This window comes from Stegodyphus dumicola, chromosome 9 (assembly GCF_044657685.1).
Source record: "Stegodyphus dumicola isolate Sdum_Otavi_A_Nest chromosome 9, ASM4465768v1".
Classification (NCBI taxonomy): domain Eukaryota; kingdom Metazoa; phylum Arthropoda; class Arachnida; order Araneae; family Eresidae; genus Stegodyphus; species Stegodyphus dumicola.
In genome coordinates, this window is record NC_140776.1 from 138,080,997 (window position 1) to 138,106,518 (window position 25,522).

At 33.5% G+C, this 25,522-nt stretch overlaps 1 protein-coding gene across 3 annotated transcripts in view; it reads right to left on the minus strand.

The window, feature by feature from the left end:
- LOC118205585 (mannan-binding lectin serine protease 2-like) overlaps window positions 1–24,728 on the minus strand; it is a 232,465-nt gene extending 207,737 nt beyond the window's left edge. For 2 of the 3 annotated variants that reach the window (XM_035377883.2, XM_035377878.2), the window contains exon 1: window positions 24,528–24,727. In XM_035377883.2, the coding sequence (XP_035233774.2) occupies window positions 24,528–24,615 (88 nt within the window). In that variant the 5' untranslated portion in view covers window positions 24,616–24,727. Of the gene's footprint in view, window positions 1–24,527 lie in introns of all 3 variants that reach the window. The other variant, XM_035377889.2, reaches the window with a different exon arrangement.
- Window positions 24,729–25,522: the final 794 nt, after the last annotated feature.

Genomic DNA, 25,522 nt, shown 5'->3' on the forward strand with positions numbered 1-25,522 from the left:
TCTCTCCGGTCTTGTATAGCTTTCCCATACGCCCAGAAATTTTCCAGTACCTTCGATTTTTCTAAATTGCTGGAAGACATACACAGTTATGGTTGCATAGGGCAGAATACTGTTACAGGTACATAGGTATAAGACCAAACATACAAGACCTAAATGCCGCCAAATCGTAACGAAGTTTGGCGATTTTTGGCGGTTTCTGGCGAAATTTGGCGCTAAAATCAAAGAACATGAATTCTCTCTATATATATTCTTTGCTTTTGTCGTTAAGCTTGGCGCTGTCTCACCACATTTACCTCAGTATTAAACGGACTTATTCTTGTAAACTTGTTTTTCTGGCGATGCTTCACTCTCTTGAGGCCTTTCCATTACACAACAGATACTACAATTTACATATAATTTCAATAAGATTATTCACATATATACAAAATTCGTAACAATATGATTCTGATATAGAATGTATTGGTATTTAATTAGCTATTCTAAGTTTTATATGATTTGTATAATTTTATTTTGCAATTTTCTTACACTTTTATACTGAGAAAATTCTGAGAGGGAAGGAAAGCTTTTATTTATTTATTTACGATGAAAATTCCTCAAATTTTAAAATAATAAATGCATAAATTGTTGTGTTCTAAGCACTAGTTTAAGCAAAGTTTAGAAATATACCACTTATTGATTTAAAACAAAATTAAATAGAAATATTAACTCATTAAGCATACAAATATACAAAAACCGAATTTCAAAATTTTCATCTTTTTCCGAACCATTTTTAGAATTGTATTGAAATATCAAAAATCAACAACAGAAAATTACAATCTGCATATTTCTATAATGCACTTAAAAAATCTTTTTGCTGTAATTTTAATAAAAATTAGTTGCAACAGCATATACGAATTTTTTTTCATCTTTTCCGAATCATTTTTGAATTGCATTCAAATATAAAAATTAATCAACAGAAAATTAAAATCTGCATATTGCTATAATGCACTTAAAAAAAGCTTTTTGCTGTAATTTCAATATAAATCAATAGTAACAGAAATATATGAATTTTTTTCATCCTTTTTCAAATCATTTAAAAAAATTTTATTCAAATACCAAAAATCAACAATAGAAAATTATAATCTACATATTGCTATAGAATTTTATAACTAGCACAAGGTTTTTCTTTGTTGCTAATTTGCAAATAGCAGAGTTACAGTTAAATTCTATAATAATATATGCATTAGAAATGTCTTTTATTTATTGCACTAGATTGGTTTGCATATTAAGAATACTTTTTAAGAAGTACACTATTAAGAAGTAAAAATTGTTTCATACTGAAAAGTATTGTACTTTTATATAAAAGGGTTAACTCCCCTTTTAGAATTTAAAAGAGTTACACAAAATGCATAAGCAAAAAAAAAAAAAAAAAAAACAGCTTGACTTCATTATGGACTTCGCACTTAAATTTTACGAAGCGAAAATAACACTACGCATGTTAATTCCAGTAAATAATTCAAATATTCGTTTTTACTTGAAGCGTACTCTATATTTTTCATTCTAGCATTCTTAACTTATTTGTTGCCATTTGTAAAACAGGAACTTAATTCATTTCCGTTTTCAAAACAAGAATGATAAAAATTCACATGCTCTAGTTACAAATTGCGTGGAACTGCAAACTATAGAATCACGCTATACAATTTTACTTAGTTAAATACGTAAAACTGCTTTTGTTTTTGATAGTTGCCCTCTTAAATTAGTAGTTAATTTAAAGATTATTACAATAAGCATAAGAACAATTTAGCTTTTACTAAAAAAAGAAGACGGCTTAAAAGTTGTCAAGCAAATATGTTTTCTGCAATTGTTATTTGGAACAATAATAAAATATATTTGAAAATGCTTAGAACATTCCAAAAGTTTTTAGAATATTTAAAATAGTTTTTAATGAGCTTAATTACGCTGATGCAAATATTTGTAGTTTCGTTCTCTCTCTCTCTCTTTTTTTTTAATTATTTAGCTATTTTATGGAAATTTTATGTTTGTTTATTGTACATTTTATTTAGCTTTGCACCTGTGGACACTAAATTTTGTTTGCAAGTATGGTTATTCCCTGCATTATGGTGTAGATATTTTAAATCTACAAGAAAAGACGTTGGAATTCTAAGGACAGCTCACGCAGAATCGGAGATATATGAAGAATATTTTTCTATCGCGCTTTGGCGACAATTTTCATCACCATGCAGCAAAACATTTTTGATTTTCCGAGCCGTGAGCAGCTGTTAGTTAGATCTCGGTCTGTTTTGCTATTGAGCATTTCGCTCGGTTACCCAGCAAGCGATTTTGTCGATTTGCGATATTCCTTGAGTGTTAAGAAGAATTCTGCCGTATCTTCCTTTTAATCTTTAAATAATTTATAGTTGCATGTCGCCTATAAAAGCTGTTTCACGTCAATAAACTTTCAAGTCTTCCGCTAAGTTACGTCTCACCTTGTATGTTAAACAGAAGGGAAGAAGTACTTTCAACTCGCTTGAAAATTGGTGACCATAAGCATCTTCTGAAATGGGAGAGAAATCCATTTTGCGTTAATTGCAATCCTATTCTAACAGTTTGTCATGCTGTACTGGAATGACCTAGTTTTAAATATTTTCGTCTGACATTTTAATTGCTTCAAACGGTATTTAGAAAACTCAATAAGAAAACGACCTCATCATCAATTGTTTTAGTTTTTAAAAGATGTTGGCTTTTACCATAAACAGTATAATATTGTTACGAATTTGGTATTTAAAAAGCTAATGTTAGTTCAATTATAAATTAAATGGTTTTATTTCTCGCGCAGTGCAGCGCGTGACGAATATTAAAAGAAAGCTAAGCCGGAAAAATTAAAAATACAAGAGCGCGTGCGTTAAATAAATAAATATCTCTTTTTGATTTCGAGAAAGTGCTGAAAAATTCTAGCGCGTGAATTTAAAAATGTTATAAAAGGAAGAAAACATCTCAGTTTGTAGTAGTTGCTTAGTTTGTTGTTGTTTAGAAAACTGCTCTTGTTGATTGTAGCGAATTCGCGGATTAGCGTTCTTTAGCTGTTTTGAATTACGTTCTATTGGACATTTGAGTAGTTAAAAGATAACTACTGTGAGATATTGTAATACTGCATGATAATTTGAGAAAATTTAAGCATTTTTGTTGTGATAATAATAAATTTTTGTTCATTTTTCCTCGAACTTGTGCATTCATTTCATAACGAACCCATACGCACGCAACAATTTTTGGTGTCAGAAGTGGGATTTGAATGCCAATCACAAGAGCGATGGAAGAGCAGTTAAGACAGTTGATATCAGCCTTTGCTGCATTTAAGGAAGAAATGAAATTGGGCCAGGAATCCGTTAAGGAAGAAATGAAATTGGGCCAAGATTCCGTTAAAGGAGAGATGAGATCCGTTAAAAAGGAAATGGAAGCCGTTCACGAAAAGTTGGAAGCTGGTAAAGTAACTTTTAAAGAAGACATAAAAGCTGTACAAGAAAAGATTGAAGCAGGTCAAGACGAAATGAAAAGAGAAATGACCTGCGTAATAGAAAATAAATTTGAGGCTATGGAAGACAAAATAGGAGCTGTCCAAAATAAAGTCGGGCAACTTGAAGAAAAGGTTTCTTCTGTCAAAGATGAAATAGAAGATAGAGTGTCGGCTGTGGAGCAACGAGTCGAAGGAAGAGTTTCGGCCTTCCAACAACAAATTGAAGAAAGAGTTTCTGCCGTCGAACAACAAATTGATGGTAGGGTTTCTGCTGCCGTCGCCAAAGAAGTTGACAGCCTAAAGAAGTGCATAGCGACGGTAGGAAACAATTCTGAGGGTTTTAAATTCTTACCGATGCTTGCTCGTCCATCTCTGAAGTTATCCACATATGATGGGAAGACATCCTGGCAAGTGTATAAAACACAATTTTCTATCGTTTCGGATGCGAATAGATGGGATTCCCAAACTAAGGCCTGTCATTTCGCCGCTTCTCTGAGAGCAGACGCAGCGGATATCCTGCAGACGCTTCCAGAAAACCAAAGACTTGACTTCGAAGCTCTATCCGGCGCATTGGAGCTGCGCTTTGGCGAGAAGTGTTTAAAAGACTACAGCAGGCTTCAATTAAAATCCCGTCAACAGAAGCCCACCGAATCACTCCAGGAACTCGCCACGGATGTTGAAAGGCTGTCCCACCTCGCCTTTACGGAGTGCCCCAGAGAAACGAGGGAAATCCTGTCCCTGCAGTATTTCATCGATGGCATCCGGGACCCTGAAATACAGAAAGCACTGCGAATGGCGGATGTTAAAGATCTGAAAAGCGCTCTGTTGTACGCCATGAAGTTCGAGGCAGCCCAGCAAGCAACTAGTGGAGATCGCTACCCAGTTAGAGCTGTGCGAGTCCATGAGCCAGTGGAACAACTGATGGCTCGTTTAGATGATTTAGCCAGACAATTCGACGCTTTGATACGGAGTAGGAGCGAGAAGAAAGTGGCTCTAAGGTGTTGGAGATGTGGTAGGGAAGGTCACCTAAGACGGAATTGCAGAACACCCCAGGGTACGGAATATAAAGCAGATGATTTTACCAGACAAGTCAGTGGCTTGAGACGGAACAGAAGTGAAAAGAAACTAGTTCTAAAGTGCTGGAACTGCGGAGTTGAAGGCCACATACGAAGAAACTGCAAAACACCCCGAGGTACGGAAAATAAGACCATTTCCCAGCAACGACGTAGTAAACAAATTAGTGACCATATCGAGGAACGGAGGTTGCCAGATAGGAAAAAACCTTGTTTTAAAGCGCTTAAAATTTATACAGTGAGTGGCAACAGTAACAGAATGTCCATTAATGGGAATATCGATGGAGTTCTTTGCAATATGATCATTGACACAGGAGCTAATGTTACCATCATTAGGAAAGATTTAGCTTAACAGTTTAAAGATAAAATTATTTGGACGCCATCCTGTGTTACCCTTCAGACTGCGTCTGGTGATAAAATCGACATAACTGGGAAGTTAAACGTAAGCATCACGTTTGGAAATGCCGCCTACCATCACACGGCTTATGTAGCGGATATCACAGATCCATGCATACTCGGATTGGACTTTTTAAGGAAATACAGTTTTTCCTTAGACTTGAAAAACAACAAACTGATTTCAGCATCTGATGGCATGACTATCCATCCTCAAAAGGGATCCTCACTTGGAAATGCCGACGCCTTGTCCGAAAGACCCAGCTCAGGAAGCTGCCGAAATCGTGCTAGGGCCAAAAAGAAACGCAAGACTACCAGCTATTCTCCATCCCAGAAGCTCTTCGGTCGAGACCTTCGTCTGCCTTGTGACCGCCTGTTTAGTCGCCCTACGGATGCGCCTTCATCGCCTGAGGAACACATCCAAGATGCCCAGGCCCGGTTTGAGGGGATGCACCGTTCTGCACGAAAGCGAGTCAACTTGGCGACGGAGAAAATGAAGATCAGATGCGACACAAGAGCTACTAGACAGAGATCCAACAAAGGAGACAAGGTGTGGTTGTGGAACCCAATTCAACGAAAAGGACTCAGTCCTAAACTACAGTCACCTTCGGATGGTCCATGTACAGTGCTGAACAGACTGAATAACGTCTCCGTAAGTCTTCGAACTCTAAACCTAAAGTCGTTCATTACGACAAGTTAGCTCATTACTATAGCCATAGTACGTAATGTAAATAATTGTAAACAGTATCAGACCATGGTCCTTTTTGTTTATAAATGTGTATTTGATTTGCATTTAGTATTTTATTTGTATTTAGTATTTGATTTGTATTTAGTATTTGTTTTGTATTTAGTATTTGATAGCATTTGATTTGTTTAAGTTAGTTATTGCATTTATTGTTTATATTGTTTGATACTGTAATGTAATGTATATGCCTCAGTTGCATTTATGCCACAGTTGTAAGTTTAGCTTCCTGTCCAGGGATTGTACTGCCCGGGACGTGCAGTCCTTGGGAAGGGGGCAGTGTTACGAATTTGGTATTTAAAAAGCTAATGTTAGTTCAATTATAAATTAAATGGTTTTATTTCTCGCGCAGTGCAGCGCGTGACGAATATTAAAAGAAAGCGAAGCCGGAAAAATTAAAAATACAAGAGCGCGTGCGTTAAATAAATAAATATCTCTTTTTGATTTCGAGAAAGTGCTGGAAAATTTTAGCGCGTGATTTTAAAAATGTTATAAAAGGAAGAAAACATCTCATTTTGTAGTAGTTGCTTAGTTTGTTGTTGTTTAGAAAACTGCTCTTGTCGATTGTAGCGAATTCGCGGATTAGCGTTCTTTAGCTGTTTTGAATTACGTTCTATTGGACATTTGAGTAGTTAAAAGATAACTACTGTGAGATATTGTAATACTGCATGATAATTTGAGAAAATTTAAGCATTTTTGTTGTGATAATAATAAATTTTTGTTCATTTTTCCTCGGACTTGTGCATTCATTTCATAACGAACCCATACGCACGCAACAATATGTTTTTATTCTCATTTTTATCTAGCCTAATCTATATTTTAACTCTACGCACATAGTCTTTTATCATAATTTTTAATCTTCGATTCACCCATTGGTTTGGCGTAGATAACCTGGTAAGGTTTTGCGCCAGAAATTGCAATACAAACAAACAAGTAAACTGAGTCCAAAAGCGGCAGAGCAGTAAGTCCCTGAACACTGGTATTCGGTCTGAGGCTCGAATCCTGCGAACGGGCTGCCTGCATGGGCGTTTTCGTTGTTTTCCCCATGTGTAACGTGTATACGAGCTAGTATCTCTTAGAAAGTCCTCCATGAAAACATCTCTCCCTTTAGGCAGATAGCCCTCGAGGCTTTGCTTACTGTAATCACATAAAAACAAATCAAAATCAAACAAGCAAAGCAACATCATAATGCTAGAACCCATATAATTTTCATATCTCTGGACTCTCCCCAAGCTATTGAAACTCTGCCTTTGTCAGCAAGGTCACCAGATCTTTCGCCAGTCGAGCATTTATGGGATATATTGGTCACCAGATATGAGCAGCTCAAAATGTCGTAAATCTGGAGCAACTCTGTTGAGGTACATAGTTCCACTTTCATTAAAGGAAAAGTACTGGACAAAATGTTATCAAAACTTGGTAATCGTCTAAAAGAGCTCATGGGAATTTATTTGCCGCGAAAAAAAAGTATCAAAAACTCACCACCAGGGAGAATATGGCGCTGTATGCAATATTGTTAGTCGGAAGCTAACTTAACTTTTTGCTACATGAGTTTAATATGTTGTATACCCTTAAGAAACATTAACCTAAACAAAATTATCACTTAAAGGCGAAACACGTCGAGTCATCAGTGTAATAGAGTGTTCGTGAAAATCACAAATTAGCGATTAGAAAATGTGAGATCGCAAATTACTCACAAAAGTGTGAGCATTCCGGAAATCGTTTTCTTACAGATCGTTAATTTGTGATTTTTGTAGTCTGAATTCAGGCCTAAGACATGAAGATATGGGTTTAAAATGTTTTTAAAACGAAAATGTTTGTGGGGTAAGGCAAAACTACAATAGCTTGTTGTTTTTAAACCCAGTAATTGGCTTTCGGCAGGAAGAAGCAAAGGACTTACGCAAATAATCTAAACAATTTGGCGCAACTGACAGATGCAATACATGTCGATAACATTCCTCCTGATATGCTAAAAGCTGTTGGGAATACACTAATACGATTTAACTTGCTTTCGGAAAATGGTGGATGCCACATTGAACGTGCTTTGTAACACGTTTCAGAAATGATTAAATGCATTTTAAAACGATGTCTTATTTCATTTAACAATATTGTATACACCGCCATTCCCGCTCCCCAGTGGTGAGGGTTTTTTTTTTTTTCCGAAAATTAAATTTCCATGACCTCTTTCACAAGATTACCAAATTTGACAGCATTTGGTCCAGTAGTTTACCTTTTATGACCATTTCAAAGTGGAACTTTAATTATAACCACCCTGTATATTAATATTTTAGTATAAACAAGTACTTTCTTTCTTTCTTCCTTTTTTTTTATTTATTTATTTCATAAAAGAGTGTAATAAAACTGGTGAATTGAAATTTTAGAAGCCATACCTTATTAAGACTGTTTTTTGCTTTTATTTGCTTTCCAATGGGAAAAGAACTTGTCAGTTTGTGAAAGAATTCCGCTACTGACTGCATGCATATTTCGCTTCAAGAAAAAGGCCACAAATTATTTCCTCCTTTTATTAAAGGGAGCTATGCGGAAAACGCAATAATTCACTATGCTCCTCTACGGATCATGCGGAAAAGTTTATCAGTTATCAATCCATAAAAAAATAAAAACCCCCGGCGCGGTGGTAACGTCTCATTAATTCCATCGCACGGACGCATTCAAGTTCAATTATTGATTGTAATTAGAAAAAGTTCAGATATAAATCACGCGAGGTACAAACTACTAAAAACATAAAAATTAGATGGGTATCGATGATAAGCGTACACATTAAATAATTGGATAATAAATCATAATTACTCAATATGTAGAATATTTAATTCGCATCAGCGGGGCTTAGAGACGCATCATAATTTTATTAGTTTGGTTTTGATTCCGTACAAAATCAATTTGCGCTTACCAACGCTTATTAATTATACTAATGATTTGAATCATATGTAAAAACAAAGATTCATTGAGGGCTGTAAAAGCCAGTTTAACACTATTTCTTAGACTAAATCGGTCTAAACAAAATCATGTCTAATTTTTATCTAAATGACTTTTACAGGGTAGATATGAACATAACATTTTTTAGTGTTAACATTAAACATATTTTCAAATGCTACTAGTTCATTCTGTGTGCTAAATTTAGTTTGACCGATGTGAAATCAGTAGCGAGATTTTGTCTTAAAAAATATTTCTCCTCTTTTAAATTCTGCATGGTAATTATACGGTAAAAATATTTTTGACAAATATACATGCTTTACGTGAAAAGCAAGGCGTGTTTATGAAATGCCTGAAATAAATCTATATCCAAAATTTTTTTTCGTTTTATACTTGGTTGCAAATGGAACAGATAGAACAATAGTTGCAAATGGAGTGCATCTCAACCTTTTTTAGCCCCATGCAAACCTTTCACATTTGCTAGAAGATCATTCTCTACCTTTCCGAAACTTGGAAAATACGTAAATAAATTCATTCATATTTACATTATTTTTAAACTTGTTTTACAAATTAAACGATAAAAATTGTAGAGAATGTTGATGAATACCAAAACTTGAATAAAAATAGTATTTTATAGTAATAAACGAAAACTAAATGCTTAACAGATAAATAAAAGGCTGAATGCATTCTCCCCTCCCTGAAGCTGCAAAATTCCTTCAAGGGAAAATTTCGCCCCCCCCCCAACTATTTACAAACTATTTACATAGTAACATGATATAAACTATTTACAAACTGTTATGTAAGTTTGATGTCAACTGGGAATAAGATAACACATATGGGTTGGAAGATCCGTAGTTTGAATCTGGTGAATGCGCAGATAACTATTCATGCTTCCCGAGTCTCCTCTGGTTTGGTTTGGTTTGGTTTAATTGATTATGGCAGAGCACTCGAGGGCTATCTGCCTAAAGGAAGAGGTGCTGACAGGGTGGACTTTTTAAGGAAAACTTGGTTCGTACGCACGTTATACATGGAAAAAACCACGAAAACTCCCATGTCAGCCCTTTTGCCGGGATTAAATCCTTTGAACGAACTGCTAGTGTTCAGCGACTTCACCGCTCAGCCGCTGGTGTGCTCAAATCTCTACAGTGGCATACGAACTAAGATGTGATAGGAGATAACTCGTCACCACTTGGATTTAGTCAACTGGATCTCTTGCCTTTTCCCATTGCTCTTTGACATAAATGCATCTAAGGAATTACCGTATTTCCTCGTTCGTGCTCCTGGTCTAAACAGTTAGGACATCCAGCTAGCAGTTGTAAGATTCCTGGTTCGAAACCCGATGAGTACAAAGTACATCTACAAAATTTTCTGGATTTACATTGTCTACACATGTAGTAGGAAATACACGGGGATATAATCAACATTATCTCAAAACTTGGAATCTCTTTTTAAAATCTTCTGATAAATTAGTAATCAATGCTGCATATTTTTCGGTGTTTACCAGAAAGAATTCTAGAGTGAAATAAAATTGCTGCTAGTACTTATGTATTATGCCGTCGAAAATGAATATTTCGCCAAGCAGTGCGATTTAGCTCCAGATATGGATAAGCGTGACATAAAAACACTCTCATTCATGCTTTCATTTCATCTAAACCCAGCTGATTCTCAATAAGTCACCTTTGGTTTGTATGTATACCTGTTATTGATGTGTCTGTTTCTTGCATTTTGAAAAAGTGATTAAAATATAGGACCCGCCTTCTATAGAAAACAACAGATTGTTTTCAAAGTTATGGGATCCAACCGCAAAAAAGGCCTGTATTAATAAGCACAATATGATCAGCTGCATTTGACAAACAAAACAGTAATAGATTGCGACAATTACTTGCGGGAAGACTGTACTCATAATAGCATTCTAAATGTGTGTGCGTGCGATTATGGCAAAGCGTCGAGGGCCATCTGCCTAAGAGGAGGGATGCTTTCGTGGAGGACTTTCTAAGGGATACTGGCTCGTATACACGTTACACATGGGGAAAACCACGAAAACGCCCAATATAATAGCGTTCTAAACAGAGCTTCCGGTAAAATCGGAGAGATTTAACAGAATAGCAGGAATCGATAAAACCTTTTTTTCGAAGCGCAAAATCGAAGCCGGCCGAATACTGATTGTTTATTAAATAAAGAGGCGTCAATTATTTCAAAATGCAGCAGGAACGATTGACACAGCTTTGGCGGAATCTTTTGCATGATTTAATTTAGCTCAGCACCCGCTGCTTATTAAAATCACTTCCATTTTAAGCATTTTTGAATCTATTAAACGGCGTCGATTAATAGTGAATACTTTGAAAACCTTTATACTTCTCTACCATTAGAACAAAGTTTTACTAGTTTACTGCAACTGGCACAACTTTTTCCTAACATGCTTAACATCCTTTGAATTGATAGATGGAAAACTTACCTGAATTGTGCATTATTTAATAACTGCATTAAATTCAATAATAAGATCTTTCAGCAGGTGAGAGGAATACCAATGGGAGCAAACAGTTCTACACAAATATGTAACCTATTTCTTTTTGCTTTATAAATTCCAACTAAGTTTGAATAAGAACGAATTAAAGTTATTTGCAAATACATTTAGATATACTGATGATATTATAACTTTCAATAATAATTCTGCTTTCGAACAATTCAAAATTTACCCAAATAGTTTAACACTTAACAAAATTAATACTAATCAAGATACTATTGAATACCTAGACCTACTCATAATTAAACACAGCAAAATTAAATTATATGATAAAAGGAGGAATTTCCAGTTTAATACTATTAAACTAATGAATTGGAAAGCTAATATCTGTAGAAAAGTAATAGGTAAAAAGTGCTTTACATATGCTCTTAGAATTTAAATGATATTGTAGATTAGTTCGCAGCAATAAATAATTATTTATTTGTAATTCAATTTCATTTAAAATTTAATTAACTTTAAATTTGCTTTTTACGAATAGAGAATGTTTGTTAAATTCAAATTCCTTTCCTTGCAGCAATGGCGCAAGAGAATTATTTAAATTTAATTTAACTTTACTATATTCTTTTGAAACAATAATGCTTTTAATCTATATAGATGATTTTGGTAGTTCGTCCAAATTCCCATTGGGTTTATATTCTAGCGCAAACAACGCATTTTTTGCGCTAGAATATAAACCCTACTCAAATTCAAAACTCCACCGTTACATCAATTTAAGTCACATACATATAGGTGATTTTGATAAATCCAGCTAGTGGAATTTCACGGTTCCAGTTAGTAATTAATAATGCCTGAAAAGAATCTGCCTTTATTGCTTTTAAATCCCTCCGTTTATTAATTAGTAACAGAATAAATTTGAAAGAAGAATTAAATATATCCCCTTTGCTTGAACGGCAAAACACTTAAAAATACTTTTAATTTGGGCGGTGGCAACACATCTCTTAAATCCTTGAGTTTGTTTATTAAATTCGAAAGATAAATAAATATATTGCATTTCCCTTACTTACAACACGCTTCTTTATATCGAAGAGTTTTCTGATTAAATTTGAAACATAAATATTTTACGCCCTGCAGAGTCGCAACACAAAGCTGACTTTTAATCAAAAGTTCTTTAAATTAACGTGAAATACATGTATATAAAGAGTGCAGACTATAATCGGTGAATTTCGACAAACCTTTTCTAGATCTTCTTCCTCTTTCCGATTCCTTTATTATGCTATTTGAGATACGTACTGAGAGAACCTCGGTTTTAAGGGAAAAACGCACAAGAATACGGTTCTTAGTTTAGCTCAGTCCGCGTGCAACAGGGCAGAATACGATTCGATCAACTTTCCTTTCTATCCTTTTTCCGCTTTATGTAGAGTTGAAGTTTATGTTTATCTGTTTTTTCTTTCTTTTTTTCCGGGGGGGGGGATTTGAATACGACAAAGCACTATCTGTCTAAAGGAAGCGATGTCTTTGTGGAGGACTAACTCATATTTCGTGTTACAAATGGGAAAAACCAACCACGCAGCCAATCCATTTACCTGGATTTGAACCTAGGACGAACTACCAATACAATATTCAGCAGTGTTTAACCGCGCGGCCACTAGTGAAGTATTTATAGCAATTGCAATTCATTGGGAATAACGGTTTAACAGTTTGTTAGTTATTTAAGACAGTAGTCTTCCACTAAGCCTATCCAACTACATGTCATTTTCAAATTCAATATTACATTTAGTCCCCCCCTCCACTACGCAGGCCGCATCAGCGAGCTGCTTGGAGACAGTTTCATTGTCGATGGGCTAACACATAAGTACCGATTATATTGTTATGGCGTTACATATTGGAAACTGCGGCATAGATATTTGGTAATGGCATACACAGTTGCGAACCTTGAAATATGAAAAGGGACGCTATGCGGGACGATTTCGCGATGCGAGAAGACGCAATTTTAAAAGAACTTCATATTGACTAAAACCGACTGTATAATATACGATTCAGGCTATTTAAATATTTATAATATCATTCTGATGTAAAGTGTACTAATATATTTAACTAGCTATTCTAAATTTTAAATTCTTTGGCTAATTTCTTCTTGAAATTTCTTACATTTTATATTGAGAAAATTCTGAGAAGGAAAGGGAAGCTTTTATTTATTTATTTATATTTTATCACTTTAGTTTTATCATTTTATTAAAAGTACTTTTAAACACGATGAAACTAAAATGATTAAATATAAATTCTGTTGTGTGAATACAATTATGTACCACATATCGTTAAAAAGCAAAATTAATACAGATATTAGGTGATTAAACAATGGTTGAATCTTTGTAAGAAGTTCCACAAATGTTCACAATAGATCAAGCCAATTCCAATTAAATACAATTTTGTACGGAAAATGATGCTGAAAATCACTAGGGATGACAGAATGGAATTTGCGAAATTTAAGTTTCATTAATTCGATAAACTTTATATATTGCTAGGAAAGTTTTTTTAGTGAAGGCGAGAAATGAGAAATCGGGAGATTCTGTGAACTACCGACGGAAATTGCTTGTATAATCCCAGGGCAAATATAAATTCTTTATTTCTGATTTTTATATAAAAAAGAAAATGACAGCGGAATGGGCAACTTTGAGACTAACTTGCCGTACTTATCCTGCAATGAAAATCGAAATCACTTTACGAAATGTGATTCAACGTCAAAAACTAACGGATGTGTTTCCACTGACATTAATATAATGGCTAAAAGGGCAGAAAAGAACTGAATGGTGGAAAATTGGAGTAGCAGTTAAAAGCATTTATATAATACACGATATAGAGTTAATTGGTAAAAAATAAAAGTTTGGGCACTATGTGCCCAGTTTAGAAACTATTTACCCAGTTTAGAAATTCATATGCAAAATGTTCTTTAGAAAATACATTTAACAGTAACTAATTATTAACATTCCTTATGTGGTGTTAGTGAGACTAGTTATTCCTTTAGACCAGCGGTCGCCAACTGGTGGTCCGTGAAATCTTTTTAATGGTCCGCAGAAAAAATGCGACATTATTTATATTTTTATGATGATTCAGTTTAAAAAATAAAGAGTAAAAAAACCTATTATGGAATATGGATTATACTGTTTTTAAATTTTAGCTACTACTTTTAGCGAAATTCCATCTGAATTTAGGGACTTTTTAGCTACTTTTGCAGGTGTATCTAACGACATTTGAAAGTGAGAGTTGGCATCCATGGATATGCTGCTCTTATCAATAATAGCGCAAACTGGAATCCTCTTTCCTTATGAATTACAAACACATACTATTATAGTCGTTAATAACACAGATTTTTCGGTGTCAATAGACAACTTGATGGATTTTTATGAGAACCATCTGCATACTTGTTTATAATTGCATCACTGGACGTTTCATTTTTGTTTTGTCTAACTGTTGATCGATGGCGCCATTGCTAAGTAAGCGATGATTATTATGTTTACAACAATTAAAAATTGGCGTCATAACGCTTTCAGTTTATTGATATTGCTTTGCATTTGCCGGTTTGTTCCTGCTTTTCGTTAAGTTCCTTTTCAGTGTTATGGAAATATGAAGCTTCCTGTACAAGAAGGTAAGATTTTTGTACTTTTCATATAATTTTTCAATGTGAACGAAATAGGTATATCAGTGAGATGTTAATAGTGTTTTAATTGTTACTCATAATCAGGGGCGTAGCCTAAATTTCCATAAAGGCATGCTGCTGAACATGAAATGTTTCGAATATTATATTAACAAATGAAAATTAGAATTACATGTATTAGAACGTTGAATATTGTTTTTGCGTATTAATATGTTGTTTTTAAGGTCTGATTTAATTTTTTTCTTTAATAAATTTATATATGTAGTGGTTCGTGAAGTTCTAAGGGTTGACGGTCGCTGCTTTAGACCACACAAGTTTAAGAATAAAAAGCACTGAAAGCAAAACAAACCTCTTTTCACCCTTTCACTTTCTCTCCCCTATTTCCAGAAAGCGCTGCCACCACTAAAACAATTACTTTCCAGTTAAAAAAAAAGGATTTCGATTATTTTTCTAGATACAAAAAGCTTTCGCAAGCAAAGAGATGTCCTGCCTTTTTTGCTGTAGATAAGTAGTTTAGAAACGATTCTTTTAGCTCTAAAAATAAATACGAAAAATAAGCCAACGTCTTTTAAGATGAAACGTAAAGAGGAAAAAAAACATTCGTTTTATCTCGTCGAAATGTGATAATCGTAGAAAAGTGCAAATAACTTACACTTTGGGCTTATACCAATCAGACGGGCTGCCAGGAGATCTAATGCGAAATATGAACAGAGATAATAAATTAATAGCATCACTTACTTCAAAAAATTAGTCACAGTTCTTATACTGAAAAGTGTAAAAGCTACAGTTACAAACCAGGAAGAATTTAAGACGAAAAACGGTGCATAAATGGAAAAACGCAATACTAATAAAGATGCTTGTTTTCTTTCCTACAACTCTGCTATCGTAGGCGCTCTATAATCATGCTTTCAGATATTCAAAGACATTCATAATCTTCAAGAAAACGTAATTCTAAATCAGGCAAAATATTCAACTGTCATTTTGTCTTTATTTTTAGTATGATATCTGCTTGGGCGGAGTTGGGTGACACAGCTAATTTTAATATGTACGCATATGATGACATACAAGTTATTCAGGGTTTTGATACATGTACTGTATTTCCTTCATATTCAACTGATGAAACAATTTCCGAATATATATTCTTCTGTTATACATTTTCTATAATTTATACATCATTTGTACTAGTTCCCCCAATAATTTGATTTTGTAATATAAAATAAGTTTTACTGCTACTTTTCCGTTAATTTTTTTTAGTCCAAAGGTATTTGAATCCCGAAGGACTATTAGTTTCGTTTTGGCATTTTGCGTCGGACTCATAAATGTCGGTTCACTTTTCAAACTGTTGCCACAAAATGTTAGAGTCCTGCATTATATTTGAAGAAATTAAATAATGAAAAATTTGCATAAATGTATGTATATTTCTCGTATTGTGATAAAACAACGGTACATAGAGTCATCGAATTTTGAATAACGTAATCCTCCAACGAATATGAGCATGTGGAAGACCAAATTTGAAATTTGAAATTTGTTTTATGATCGATTTCCTATTTTTTAAAACTTTGACGAATTTTTGATTAACAAACTCAAGGATTTCAAAGCGAGCAATGGCAACGTTGTGCAGAAAAAACATTTTTATCTCCAGCGCGTGAGTCTCTGTATCGGAAATTCTAAAGATATGCTCGTTTTAAAACTATTTTGCGATATTGCTGTTGCACTGGATCTTATGGTTTAAGTGCGAGGAACATGATATTTAATAAAGAAAGGTAACACACAAAATGTTAAAAAACGCCCCTTTGGACGTAATTTAAAATCTGAAACATTTCAGTTTTTTTTTTTTTTTTTTTTTTTTTTTTTTTTTATCAGTTGCTTTTTGGTGCGTTTAATTTGTTTGATGTTGCAAAACTTTTTAACGCAATCTTTTTAATTTTTGAACCATTGCGTTGCCTTACATTACGTTACCGTACATCTATAACTGTGGTGAATTAATTGTTGAATATATTTTAACATTTAAATTTGTTGACTACCCACCAAATGGGCCACAAGATGTTAAAATGCTATCCATCTAAGTGTACTCAAGTGCACAAATAGTTGCTTTTATATGATGTTTAATATAGCATGGTACATTCAAAATATCTTTTATTCTATATTATGTTTGCCCACCAGCGGCCGAGCGGTAAAGTCGCTCAACACTGGTAGTTCGGTCCGAGGTTTGAATCCCGCGAACGGGCTGGCTGCATGGGCGTTTTCGTGGTTTTCCCCATGTGTAACGTGTATACGAGCCAGTTTCCCTTAGAAAGTCCTCCACGAAAGGCATCCCTCCCCTTAGGCAGATAGCCCTAGTGTGTTTTGCCATAACTAAATACACCACCACACCATCTATATTCTGTTTTAATGGCTCCAGTCATTATAACATTTTCCTTCTTTTATTAATTAATTTCGGTAGGAAAGCTCCATATGACTTGATAATTTTCGTTGTTGATAGATTATTTTCATGATGTAATAATTTATCATTGACCACAGAAGTATATTTCATCTGCTATAATACTCTACACCAGGGTTTTTTAAACTGTGGGTCGCGACCCCCAAGGGGTTCGCGGGACCTGCAGCAGTGTCGCCAAAAATTTTAGCAGTTTGGATATTTTTTTAACTTATTATAATAATTTTACAATTACCGAATATTTTTACATAGTGTATCTGAAAATAGATAAACTTATACAATCTTATTGAAAATAAAGCATTCCCATTCTCTAGGAAATAACTTTGAAAGAATTTTAAGCCTAAAAATAAAAATTGCCTGGAAATTTCAATTAAGTTTTCTTACATTAAACTAGAATATATATTATCTTTTGACATGTTTTTTTTTTTTTTTTTTTTTTTTTTTTAGTCCAAAGGGATTTGAATCCCGAAGGACTATTAGTTTCGTTTTGGCATTTTGCGTCGGACTCATAAATGTCGGTTCACTTTTCAAACTGTTGCCACAAAATGTTAGAGTCCTGCATTATATTTGAAGAAATTAAATAATGAAAAATCTGCATAAATGTATGTATATTTCTCGTATTGTGATAAAACAACGGTACATAGAGTCATCGAATTTTGAATAACGTAATCCTCCAACGAATATGAGCATGTGGAAGACCAAATTTGAAATTTGAAATTTGTTTTATGATCGATTTCCTATTTTCTAAAACTTTGACGAATTTTTGATTAACAAACTCAAGGATTTCAAAGCGAGCAATGGCAACGTTGTGCAGAAAATGCATTTTTATCTCCAGCGCGTGAGTCTCTGTATCGGAAATTCTAAAGATATGCTCGTTTTAAAACTATTTTGCGATATTGCTGTTGCACTGGATCTTATGGTTTAAGTGCGAGGAACATGATATTTAATAAAGAAAGGTAACACACAAAATGTTAAAAAACGCCCCTTTGGACGTAATTTAAAATCTAAAACATTTCAGATTTATTTATTTATTTTTTATTTTTATTTTATTTTATTTTATTTTTTTTATTTTTTTTATTTTATTTTTTTTTTGCCGAGAAGAAAAAGCTATCCGAGTACAAATGCGGTTGTTGTTTTTTTAATCATACATATACCTTTATTACTGCCGATTCATTTATTTATAACTCAAGAGTTAAAGTCTACTGCATTTTTAGAACCAAAGTTTGCTTGAAGTAAATCTTAGTACAACGACTGATTAGAATAATTACATGACATACGTGTATGCCAATTCCTTGTTATCTCACTCTAAGTTTAAAAATCGATCGCAAATAATAAAATTGTAGAAATTTATTTAAACTTAATTGATAAAAAAATGGGTGGGTCGTGTTCTTCCTTTACAATGGTAATTTAGAGAATTTTGTGAAATCACAAAATGGCTTCCTTTTGTAGTTCCAAATCGTTCCGTTTCGTTAAGTATCAAGCCAAAGGCTTACAGAAAAAAAAAAAAAAAAAATACCCATAGTCATAGATGCAGTCATGGACACATGCTGTAAACGAATTCTACATTTTATACTGAAGTTGTTATTTTTTATTTAAATTTTTAAGCTAGGTAATTTAAAAAGCTAAATTTCTGCTGCAAATGTAGCAGCATTACGTACGACGCAGGGGAAAAAAACTCCATTGATTACTTTGACATATCAAAACTTATTTGAAAATAATAGTAGTTTTTATTTTAAATAATAATAGTAATTTCAAGTTTAATCAAGTTTTTTTTTTTTTTTAATATTTCGTAATTCTGGTGTTGAATTGAATTTTATGTGGCGTAAATGCGAAGAATGTGATATTTAACAAACTTAACAAACAAAACGTTAATAAGAAAAAGATTAAAACAACAACAAGAAAACAAAATAAAAAAACAAACAAACAAAAAAAAAAAAAGAGTTTTTTACACCATCTTACTGATAAAACCGAAAACTGAGAAATAAATGACTTAAAAAAATAGAAAAATGCATGCGAACGCTTGACACTATCTATATTGGGAATTTACGCATATGCTGCTAAGCTGCTTTTAAAATTTTTGTTGTTTAATTTTGCTGTTGAATTGTATATGGTGTAAGCGCGAGGAAAATGATGTTCAATAATAGAGCTAGGAGAATAGGGAGGGGGAGTGCGTTAGGAGGAGCGAATGCGAGAGGCAGACTGGTAAACTGAGAGCTCAAATTCTTTTAGCGATTGTTAAAATCCTTTCAGATTTCCTTTTCTTTTCTTTCTTTACTTATTATTATCATTATCTTAAATCGCTCACAAAGGCAGAGACACCCCGTGAAAAACGTTCAAGGGAAACTGGATTCTATTTATGTTAAACCTCGGGAAAACCATGCAAACGGCCAAGCAGCCAGCCCGTGCATCAGGATTCGAATACCGACCGAATTACCAGTGTTCAGCGACATTACCGCTCGGCCGTTGTTTAGCCCAGTTTTATGGTTTGAATAAATTTTTTCCGAAAAACACCACACAGTGGTGTAAAACTTGACTTGTCCCCCCCTTTCCTGTGGTCTAAATTAGCCTATATTTCAAGTTAACATTAACGTAAGTTCATTAAAATGGGATGCAAAGAAATCTGAATACAGAAACTTCATGTATAATGAACGACCTTATGTTATAATATTTTTAAGAAAATTTGATGAAACTTAAATGAATTTGGCCAGGATTAAGTCCAATGAATAGGAAGAGTAATACGGTGAGCGTTTATCTATTCTCATGGGAGTTTTATCGTTTGCTACCAAGAAAAATAAAAATAAATAAATAAAAAAAGTCACTGTCGATGATCCATGCTATAACACAATACGTAGAAAGGTAATAAAAATCTTAAAAAAATGAAAGTTCTTTTCATGCAACCCCTTAGGAATTGCAGGGAAACGAAAAGATGACGCAGTACTCTTTAGAAAAGCAACAATGAGTTGGGGTTCCGGGACAGACATTTTTCTTCTACAATTGCCCTCCTTTCACAACTGCGTTAGTGCTAGCAACTGCGCATCGCTAAGGAAAATGCATTATAGTTCTCTCCCCTTCCCCCCAATATTCATTTGGGATTTTAAATCTATCGTATAAATGCTATTGTATGACTGAAATTTTTATTTATTATTTTAATAATTAAGATAGGTTATAAGCTATTGTATGACTGAAAATTTTATTTATTATTTAATCTCTTCCTACAAATAAAGCAGCATTACAGTATGATACAAAAAACTACATTCCAATATAACTTATTTGAAAAATGGAGCAGTATTGGGTTTTAAAATACATCAGATGAACAGCAGCTACTACATACGCAAATATTATGGCTGACATAAGAGATACAGAAGATGTAAGTTTCAGGTATCATTTTTAATTAAATATAATAGCCGCCTAAAATAATTTTTAGGAAAAAAGATATAATGATTTTTAATGAATCCATCTGGTGTAATTTCATAGCGTCCAGTTAGCAATTAATAATAACAGAACTGCGTTTATTGCTTTTAAATCGCTTAGATTGTTAATCAATAGCAGACAGATTAAAATGGAAAGAAACAATAAATGTCGGTACTATTCGGTTTCGAGGGCCCTAAAAAATAGTCACATTATTGTTGATGCCAATGCTGCCAAAAATAATCGCGGCAACCCTAATAATTGCGGCAAGAAAGGAAGTATAATAGTAAATAACTATCTAAAATTGATGTTTTAATTTAGATGAAAGGTTAATTTCATATAATACTTTTTTATTATTATAATTTATATGAAAAAGGCTAAACATGTCTGAATGGAAGCATAAGAGTAAATAACTATTTCAGATCATTATTATAATTTATATAAAAATTGCTAAACATAACTGAATGGATGCCTGCATCGCTATTTCGCTACCGACTTAACGCTAAAGCATAAAAACATTGGTTGTTCAAACGTAATTTTCTATAATGAATGATGCCTTTTCTTTGAAAATATTCAGAATCGGAATTCAGGAGTGCAGAATCGCTCACTTACTATTTGCTTGCCGCTTTTTACAAGGGTAAAAACAATTAGATTTTTGTCAATTTTATTTTACTTTTTAAATGAAAATAATAGGTCGATGTGTACATAGATAACGTCAAGGGGGTGCACAGTGCCATTTTTGTGCAATTCTGGGATTTTTTTAAAGTGAAAATAGGTCAATATGCACATGGATACCGAATATATGAAATTCTTAAAAATGCGTCAAGCAGTGAGTGATTCTGCACTTTACCCAAAATTCTATTGCCGTCTTTTCATCATGGGCAATTCCCAAATTGCTAAAAATCCATAGGATATTAAAAAAGGATTTAAAAATTAAACTAGCATTTCAATGGCGTCTTAAGAAATAAAGAACTATCTAAACTTACGCAATCTGAAACCAGCGCGTACGCTAGATTTGGTACGCTTTTGCGCATACATTTTCGCTACAATTTTTTTACGCCCTCAAAACAGAAGAGTACCTAAATATCATACGTTTTGCCGAATGGCAATACGCTAGCGCGTGGAAAATAAAAAAAATATTATTTCGGGCTGTGTCAACGCATTTCTTTTAAATCACTTGGTTTGTTCATTAAATCTGAAAAACAAATATTTGCTGAGTGTCAACGCATTTCTTTTACAATGTAAAGTTTCCTGATTAAATTTGAAACACAAATAACGAATATAAGACTATTCCATTTCCATTCCATATTATCCCACTACATATGGAATATTCCAAACGTATCACCTAGGGAATTATTTATGATATTTGAGGAATATTCCTTAAATGTGCCAAACATATTCCAATTTGGAATATTCTTCGGATCTATCGGAACGAATACGCGTAGAGCGTTCCAGATATGTCTCATGGAAATACTCTTCTAAAAAGCATATCAACCCTTGGAAAAGAGTGGGTTGTGATTGCTTTTCGTATACAAGCCCACAGAACATTTTTTGACATTGTCAAGGTAACAGATTTGCTTTCTTATAGCTTAAACTTCTTGAAAATTCCTAAACCATGTAAGGAATATGTTGCAGCTATTGAACATTCCATGCATAATCTAATATATGATTGGAATATCATAGAATTTTCTTGGAATATTCTTACATTCCGTCTGGGATATTCTTGTGCTGTGCTGCGCTGTATAAAACACAACTAAAATTCAAAGGATGTGTTTGAGATCAATGTACACATAAATAAAAATTTCAACTAACGAATACAAAATAACACGTCATATGCGCGTCCACCAGGATAGTCGACTCACAATTGTATTTCAAGAAAGTGTTTGAGATCAATGTACACATAAATAAAAGTTTCAACTAACGAATACAAAATAACACGTCATATGCGCGTCCACCAGGATAGTCGACTCACAATTGTATTTCAAGGAAGTCAGTCTAAATTCTTGAACGGGAGGGAATAATTGATAAAATACTTGTTGTCCTCCGGCAAATATCTTCAGAAATACTAAACGAAGCTAGGCCATTAATTGAGCACAAGAAAACCAACATTTTACCACAAGAAGGAGAGACAGGAACATGGCAAAAATAGTTTCCAACAAGCGCACATGAGCTCCAAAAGATTCTTTTAGAAGAACAGTCCACATGGCGAGACGAAAGTAACTTTTAATAAGGAGAAAATTTGGATAGGGAGCCTGACAATTAACCGTGCTCAACGATTCTGAGAACCAACATCTGAAATCTAACGTTCCTCAAAAGGAGATGGTGGTGGATTTTCGGCGCATAACCTGAAAGGTCATATACACCAAACACTTGTACATGCGCCAAACACAAAAGTAAAATATGAATCAACAAGGATAAAATCTGAATGCGAAGTGAAACCATCAACGATGCAAAAGAAAACCAATATTTTTCTCAGAAGAAGGATACACAGTCACAGGGCGAAAGTAGGGTTCAGCAGGGAAAAAAGTGGGAAGAAAACAGATTTTCAAACTCAAGTACAAGAAAAAATAAAGATCTATTTCATTCCCAACTCAGATTTTTTTTTTTTTTTTTTTTTCCCGAAAGAGGGAAATCGAAACAAACCGACATCTCGAAAACATTTTTGGAAGCGTGAGTGCTTTCATCAAAGATCACAACATCTGGAAACAACCCTAATATATATATTCTCTGAAATCATACTACTATTTAATTATTACGTTTAAAATTTTCTGCTTATGGATTTCTGAATTCCTAAATTATTTGCTAAATCCTTCTCCTCGAAATGCGAAACTTGTAAACGCTATATATTTCTTGCTTTAACGTAAACATTCTAAGAAAAGCTGTTTTCGTACAGCATGATATCATGAAACTCCTATATATACATTTTTTAAACTAATATTTGTATTAGTATTTCTATTGCTTCTATTATGGTACCATTTTTGTAGTTATCACCTATATTCTTATTCTGAAACTACAGCTGATTCAAAATTTCTAGAAAAGTTATTTTGTGAGACACATACGAAGATAGATTGAAAGGATATCGAATGAAAACGAAACAATGTGATCTAACATTGGCGTGTATCATTATTATTACCCTGTTTGTGTTCTAAAGAACCATATTCGAAACAGATCACATATATGGTCATGTTAGTGAAACCATATTTGTGGTTTCAGCAATCGAATTTCCATTTTCCTTTTTTTTTTTTTTTTTTTTTTTTCGAAAGATAAATTCATCATACTACTAAAATAATAGATTAATAAGTTAAGCCGTGAAAAATTTAAGATAATTTCATGGATTATTTTCAATTGCTCAGCATGTGCTTTTCAGAAATGTATTTATTCTAGCTGAATTCTTAGCAAAAATATACAGTTAGAATATTCTTTCGGGACAATTCTTTTACGTTTCTGATGCGAATAATCATAAAAGTATCTTAAAAAAAAATCACTCATTAAAAGATTAAATCATTAAAATACTAATCACTTACCAAACTACTAAAATTTCCCCACTTTTGTTTCTCATTTCACACTACTTCACTTAATGAGATAAATATTTAAATACGACACGCAACATCCGAAATCAGAACAATTTATCTTTTTGGAATTAACTATTTTAAAGGGAAAAAAAATTCTTCCATACATTTACTGTAAAAAATTCGTAATAAATTAATTTAAACCATAATACGCTTGTGGTTGTTCAAAACACGAATCACCATATTTCGCTACCAATGTTTAATTCAGTCATTATTTTATTCTTTATAATAATAATCCTCATAAAGCAGATAAAGATTTTTTGCGCATAAAAATATAAAAGCAGAAAAATACGCATAAAAGCATCAAATCGGAAACGCATTGATCAGATAATGAAAGAGAATAATAAGCCACAGCAAGAAATCTGACTTACCTTTACTATAAGCGAAATGCTGCAATAATAAGAAAGCACCAAGACTGAGCACCAAGATGAAAGGAACAGATAATCGCTCTCTACCCATGACTACAACCGCATGATGCTTTAGAATTCTGCTCTTGACGCAATCTCATGTTGACTCACTCAGTATCCTCTTGTGATTCTTTCCACCATCCCGCACGTTTCAATGGCAAGCCTGAAAATATTCTGCATATATCCGGGCACTTCACTGTTTAGCTTGCTAATCAACTATGGATACGTGTGCTGCCATCTAGTGGTCGCGTCTGTAACGATTCGAAAGCTGAGAAAAATTTATTTTTTGGGTGCCAGTTTTCATTTTAACTATTTTTCCTCCAAGAAAAGTTATTATTTTTTTAGAACTATTATAGGTAAAAATACCAAAAGCATGAACAATTAAAAAGTTCTGTTATGATATTTACATTAATTTTCCCCTCAATTATAATATTAAAAATTCCTAAAATAACTGACCAGCTTTTCTTTGAATTGCGTTATTTTTGAAAATTATTGTTCTGAAATATAATTCATTACGGTATTTGACTGAAACATCGGACGAGTGAATAACACAAGTGAACGCTGGTAATTTGGTTAAGGCTCAATTCTGATCACTGAATATTGCTTTTATGTTTTCCCATGCACAAAGTAAAGTTCTCTTCAGAAAATCCTCCCCAAAGACTTTCAGACAAAAATATCACATCCAAGATAAATCCAATTTTAACTTTCTATTGTTATCTATAAACACGATTTTCATTACAGAAATATTTACACAGGTTAATAAAATATAGTTTAAGGAAGCAACCATAAGTTTAAAGATATTTAACTCAGGTATCAACACGCTACAATATTCAATCCGTTACACCGGTTAGAAACCAAACTCAACTCGGGTGCGAACACACTTCTGAAGTTCTCACAGACAATTCCAATCTTCTACTGACTGTCTGTTTGCCTTGCTGGTTCTTCGCTGGCAATAAATT